General features: G+C 49.3%; 1 protein-coding gene across 4 annotated transcripts in view; it reads right to left on the reverse strand.

Moving 5' to 3' along the window:
* Positions 1-391: 391 nt before the first annotated feature.
* AHNAK (AHNAK nucleoprotein) overlaps positions 392-5,959 on the reverse strand; it is a 23,385-nt gene continuing 17,817 nt past the window's right edge. For 3 of the 4 annotated variants that reach the window (XM_032414291.1, XM_032414294.1, XM_032414293.1), the window contains exon 6: positions 392-5,950. In XM_032414291.1, the coding sequence (XP_032270182.1) occupies positions 1,247-5,950 (4,704 nt within the window). In that variant the 3' untranslated portion in view covers positions 392-1,246. The remainder of the gene's footprint in view (positions 5,951-5,959) is intronic. The other variant, XM_032414292.1, reaches the window with a different exon arrangement.

Raw genomic sequence — 5,959 nt, forward strand, 5'->3', positions numbered from 1 at the left:
CCAGCACCCCCACAGCCAAGTCAGAAAGAGATGGCATGCCTGTAACTCAGAGCCAGATCGAGCTCTTTCTACCACTCCGGTAGGTCTTGTTTTCCATCCATATCTGTATCCTCTTACCCATTCAGAACCATTTCTGAATTGTGTATTCCTATCGGAGGATGCAAAGTTGGTGGGTGGGTCCTGCGGCCCGGGCTGCCAGGGCGCCAAGCCTCTCTTGATTTCTCAGCAACGGTGCAGCCAGCCTCACCGTGAGAATCAGGCCGCAAAGACTCCCCCCCGGCCCGCCCCCACCCCCAATTACCCATTAATGAAACCCGCAAATCCACTGGATGGACTGAGTGTCAACTGTCAGGGCTGGGTTCACAGACACAGAATGCAAAGACACAAGACATCAGGGTTAATAAACAGCTTTATTTGCCTTTGACAGCATCGATTTTCTTACATTCTCAATTAATTTGCCATTAAAGTGCGGGAAATTTTCTTAATCACGGTAACATTTATTAAAAGAAATCAGAACTAGTCTCAGGAATGTGGCGGCCATGAAGGAAACATTTCTCCCACAATGCACAGAACGTGTTGAGCTGGGGGGACATCGGCCAATTTGCCAACAGATTCTAATTCCGTCTCACCGTGAACACCAAACTGGCTAGGACCGCCACCCCTGGGGGAAAAAAGCAATGCTAAAGAGACCTAAAGACACCCATGCGCCCTGCCTGGCGGCTCCCCTCGGCCCTCCCTGGGTGTTCCCTGTTTGAACAGATCCAATCTTAGGAGAAATGGAGGTCTGGCCCCCTCTACTGCCTTCTACCCCACCCCACCCTTACTAACAAAAGCCCCCAAAGTCATTACAATGAAAAAGTGGGTTTCCATTACCCCGACACTAACAATGTTCAGTAAAAATGAGGATAATAAACACAAAAGCTTGCTTAGTAAACAGAAGCTCTCAGCATTCAATGCAAAAAAAAAAAAAAAACAAAAAAAACAAAACTGTAATCTCAAGGCAAATACTGTTGGCTCTGCACATGGGCTGGACGAACTTGGAACCCTTAGTTCCTCCTGTATCTGTAAAGCTCCGGGCCGGGGGAACTAAGGCTGCTGGTTGGCTTTTTCAGCACTTGGCACGGGCAGAGGCCAGATCTCTGCATTACACTGAGGCTGTCGGCGTGTTTCTCTCTGGAGTTTATATACAAACACACCCAAGGCTGGTGTATTTTTATACATATATGTACACACACATAGAGGCCTGCTACTCTTTCTTGGAAACCACCAGCTCCACCTCGGGAAGCTGGATGCCAACCTTAGACCCGCTGTCATTGCTGGAAGAAGAAGACAGTCGGGACTTCTTAGAGGCCAAGGACACTCCACTTCCCTGTAACTTGCCTGTCTCGTCATCGCTCCCAGTCACCTCATAATGACCTTTGCTCTTTGACCCCAATCCACCAAAGGTACCAAATTTCAGCTTTCCGTGTTTCCCTTTGACTTTCCCGCCTTCCAGTGACACTTCCCCACCTTCAAACTCCAAAGTCCCCGTCGGGGTGGAAGGCGCCGAGAGCTCCCGTTCGTCGCTGAAGGAATTGGAGCGGTGCCGGGGCTTCCTACTTTTAAATAAGGAGAATTTGCCTTTGGGTGATGACGTGTCGGCCTCGGCGTCTCCTTCCAGAGAACCCAGGCTGGCCTTCGAGCTCTTCAGGTCGCCTTTGGACCCTGAAATGGATGCTTCCGGGGAGCCCGTGACACCACCTTTCCCTTTAGGTTTGGAAAAATTGAACTTGGGCATTTTGATTTTGGACTTCTTAAGTTTTACGTCAGACTCTTCCCACTCTCCCTCTCCGGCCCCAGCCTGGACAGTGGCCTCCGCTTTAGGGAAGTTAATATCTACCCCCACTTCTCTGCCAACCAGCTCACGGCCAGAGAAGGTGAATTTGGGGATCTTCATCTTGGGGAATGTTACTTTTCCAGATCTGCTTTCCAAGTGACCTGGAGACCCAGACACACTCAGCCCAGGACCCTGGAGTCCAACCTGGCCTCCTTTCACACCTCCTTCTACCTTTGGTCCTGAGAAATGAAGTCCCCCAGCAAACTTAGGTGCATCCAAGTTGAGAGTGGAGGAGGTCTGGGGTCCTTTGACATTCACGTTCCCTTCGCTGACACCCCCTGAAACATCCACACCTCCTTTGATTTTCGGGCCCTTCAAGCTGACACCGAAATCTGACTCAGGAGAGGACACATTAAGTGAAGGCCCCTTGACGCTAATGTCGGGAGCAGCCCCGTGGAAACCTATTCCTGAACCTTTCAGATCGCCTTTGATTGCGGGACCAGAAATTTGCCCCGTTGGGAGTTTCACACTCACACCTGGCAGCTCCACACCATATCCAGAGGAATTAATTCCAGGCATCTGGACGTTTCCTTCGAGGCCTTGAACACTGATGTCTGGAAGACCTCCTCCAACAGTGGGGCCTTTCATTTCACCAGTGGCCCCGAGGCTCCCTTTTATTTTTGGTCCTTCCAAGTTCAGGTCCATGTCTGGTGCTGAGATTTGAGGGCCAGAGATCTGAGGCCCTTTCAGGTTCAGGCCTCCGAGGTTCACACCGATGCCTGGGGCCTGTAGTTCTCCAGTCACTTGTGGCCCTTTGACGTTCATGTCCAAGTCGGACCCTGAAGTCGAGATGCCAAACTGGGGCAGCTTCATTTGGGGAAGTTTAATGCCACCTTCAGGGGCCTCCAAGCTTAGATCAGGAGCACCTACTGATACTTTAGGGCATTTGATGTCACCAGAGACAGCCAGGTCTCCCTGCAGGCTTGGTCCCTTCAGGGACACATCTGGGGTGCCCAGGTTTAGCGTGGTGTCGATCCCAGGCACTTTCACACTGTCTCCTTCCATCCTCACCTTTCCACCTTGACCTCTGAGGTCAAGCCCTGGGGAGTGCACTTTCACACCGGGAACAGAGGCATCCAGGTCTCCCTTCAAACTTGGTCCTTTCAAGTTCAGGTCAAGGTCAGGTCCAGAGGCTTTTGGCATAGAGAGGTTCACTGAAGGCAAGTCTACTCTTGGCCCTTTCAGAGACACATCCAGCCCTTCAAGCTTAACATCAGGTGCACTCAAGCCTCCTTCAAGAGAGGGCAGCTGGGCATGGCCCTCAGCTCCTACCCCTTCCATCTTCACACCAGGGACGCTGATCTTGGGCATTGAAAACTTGGGGAATTTGATCTTTGATTCTGGACCTTGCAGATCTACGTCTGGTCCTTCCAGTCCCACAATGGGGACATCACCCTTTATCTTTGGTCCTTTCAAGCTAACGTTCACATCGGGGATGGAGACCTGAGGGCCAGAAATGCCGAACGACGGGGCTTTGACTTTAGCATCTGGGCCTTCAATGTTGATGTCAGGTGCGTCCAAGTTCGCCTGCACCCTGGGGCCTTTCAAGTCACCCTCTATTTTTCCCCCTGAGACATCCATACCGGGCAGCTTGATCTTGGGAGCCTTCAGCTTGATGTCAGGACCTTCCACGTGAATCCCAGGAGAAGAAATATCCACATCAGGTGCCTGGATTTCACCCTCCAGTTTGGGGCTAGGGAGGGGGGCCTCAGCTTTGAATTTAGATGATTTAATGTCAAATTCTACATCTGGAAAGTACATTTTCCCAAACATAGGTTTCTTGGTTTTGGGGGATTTCACATCAGCTTTAAGTGTGGCGTCTGGCCCGGCAACATTGACATCTACATCAGGAGGCTTGAGACTGGCATCAATTTCGTTCCCGGGAACATTCAAGTCAAATCCCTGTTTTTTGGCCTTCATTTTAGGGCCACTCATGTGAATTCTTGGCATTTTAAACTTACTCTTCTTGCCCTTGCCACCAACACTAATTTCAGGAGTCTCAACATTCAGCTCTGCCTCAGGAATGGTCACATCCAGGGAAGGTGACTTAAAGTCAGCTTTAGGGCTTTTTGCCCCAAAACCAAACTTGGGTTTCCTAAATTTGGGAATTTTAATGTCTGGCCCCTCAATATTAATATCTGGGCTCTCCGTGTGTACATCTAAGCTTGGAGCTTCTAAATCAACTTTGGGCCCTTTGAGGTCCAGTTCAGCACCTTCCAACTTGGGACCAGAAACCCCAATTTTGGGTGCCTTGAAATGCAAATCAACATCAGGAACAGTTACTTTAGGGGCAGATATATCCAGCGATGGCATCTTCAAATTTGGGCCACTGAACCTGGCATCCGGGCTTTCAAAATCCAGACCTGAACCTTTAAGGTCTACTTCTGGGCCTTTGAAAGTACCTTCAATCTTAGGGACAGACACATCAAAATCTCCTTTGACTTTGGATCCTTTCAAATCCAGGTCAACATCAGGCATGGAGATTTTGGGAGCTTTGATGTTTATCTCTGGCATCTTGAACTTGGGACCCTTCAATTTCGCGTCTGGACCTTCAATATTCACATCCGGAGCATCAATGTCCACTTTGGGGCCAGAAATATCAATGTCAGCCTTTGGCAGGTTCACATCCACTTCTGGGCCCTCTCCTTTGAAGCCAGGCATGCTGAACTTTGGCATTTTCACCTTGGGCATTTTCAGGTGCCAATCTGGACCATGAACATCCACATCAGGGGCATCAATGTCCATTTTGGGCCCTTTGATGTCAATTTCGGGGCCCTTGAGGTCACCTTCCACTTTAGGCAAAGACACATCCACATCACCCTTTACCTTGGGACCCTTCAGATTCAGGTCCACTTCAGGCATAGGGATCTTGGGTGTCTTGAGGTGCAGGTCTGGCATTTTAAACTTGGGACCCTTCAGTTTCCCTTCTGGGCCATGAATGTCAACATCAGGCATGTCTATGTCCAGATTAGGCCCTTTAACATCCACTTTGGGGCCTTTCAGATCTCCTTCCAGTTTAGGAATGGAAATATCCAAATCTCCCTTTATCTTAGGTCCTTTCAAGTTCAAATCAATGTCGCTCATGGAGATTTGTGGGGTTTTGAAATGGACATCAGGCATCTTAAATTTGGGACCTTTGAGTTTCCCTTCAGGACCTTCAATGTCCACCTCTGGCCCTTTTAGATCACCTTCCACCTTAGGTAATGAAAGGTCCACATCACCCTTTACTTTTGGCCCTTTCAAATTTAAATCAAAGTCAGGCATGGAGATCTTGGGGGCTTTAATATGCATCTCTGGCATCTTAAATTTGGGGCCCTTCAATTTTCCTTCTGGGCCTTCAATATTGACATCAGGAGTGTCGATGTCCAATTTGGGGCCCTTGATGTCAATTTCAGGGCCCTTGAGGTCACCTTCCACCTTGGGCAAAGAAACATCCACATCACCCTTCATTTTGGGGCCCTTCAGGTTAAAGTCAAGGTCAGGAATGGAGATTTGGGGAGCTTTGATGTTCATCTCCGGCATTTTGAACTTGGGGCCCTTCAATTTTGCATCTGGACCTTCAATATTCATATCTGGGGCATCAATGTCCACTTTGGGGCCAGAAATATCAATGTCAGCCTTTGGCAGGTTCACATCCACTTCTGGGCCCTCTCCTTTGAAGCCAGGCATGCTGAACTTTGGCATTTTCACCTTGGGCATTTTCAGGTGCCAATCTGGACCATGAACATCCACATCAGGGGCATCAATGTCCATTTTGGGCCCTTTGATGTCAATTTCGGGGCCCTTGAGGTCACCTTCCACTTTAGGCAAAGACACATCCACATCACCCTTTACCTTGGGACCTTTCAGGTTAAAGTCAATATCAGGCATGGAAATCTTAGGAGCTTTGATGTTCATCTCTGGCATCTTGAACTTGGGGCCCTTCAGTTTTGCATCTGGACCTTCAATATTCACATCTGGAACATCAATGTCCACCTTGGGTCCTGAGACATCAATGTCAGCCTTGGGCAGGTTCACATCCACTTCTGGGCCTTCTCCTTTGAAGCCAGGCATGCTGAACTTGGGCATTTTCACCTTGGGCAT

The sequence above is a fragment of the Phoca vitulina genome, unplaced genomic scaffold (assembly GCF_004348235.1).
Source record: "Phoca vitulina isolate PV1807 unplaced genomic scaffold, GSC_HSeal_1.0 scaffold16, whole genome shotgun sequence".
Taxonomy (NCBI): Eukaryota; Metazoa; Chordata; class Mammalia; order Carnivora; family Phocidae; genus Phoca; species Phoca vitulina.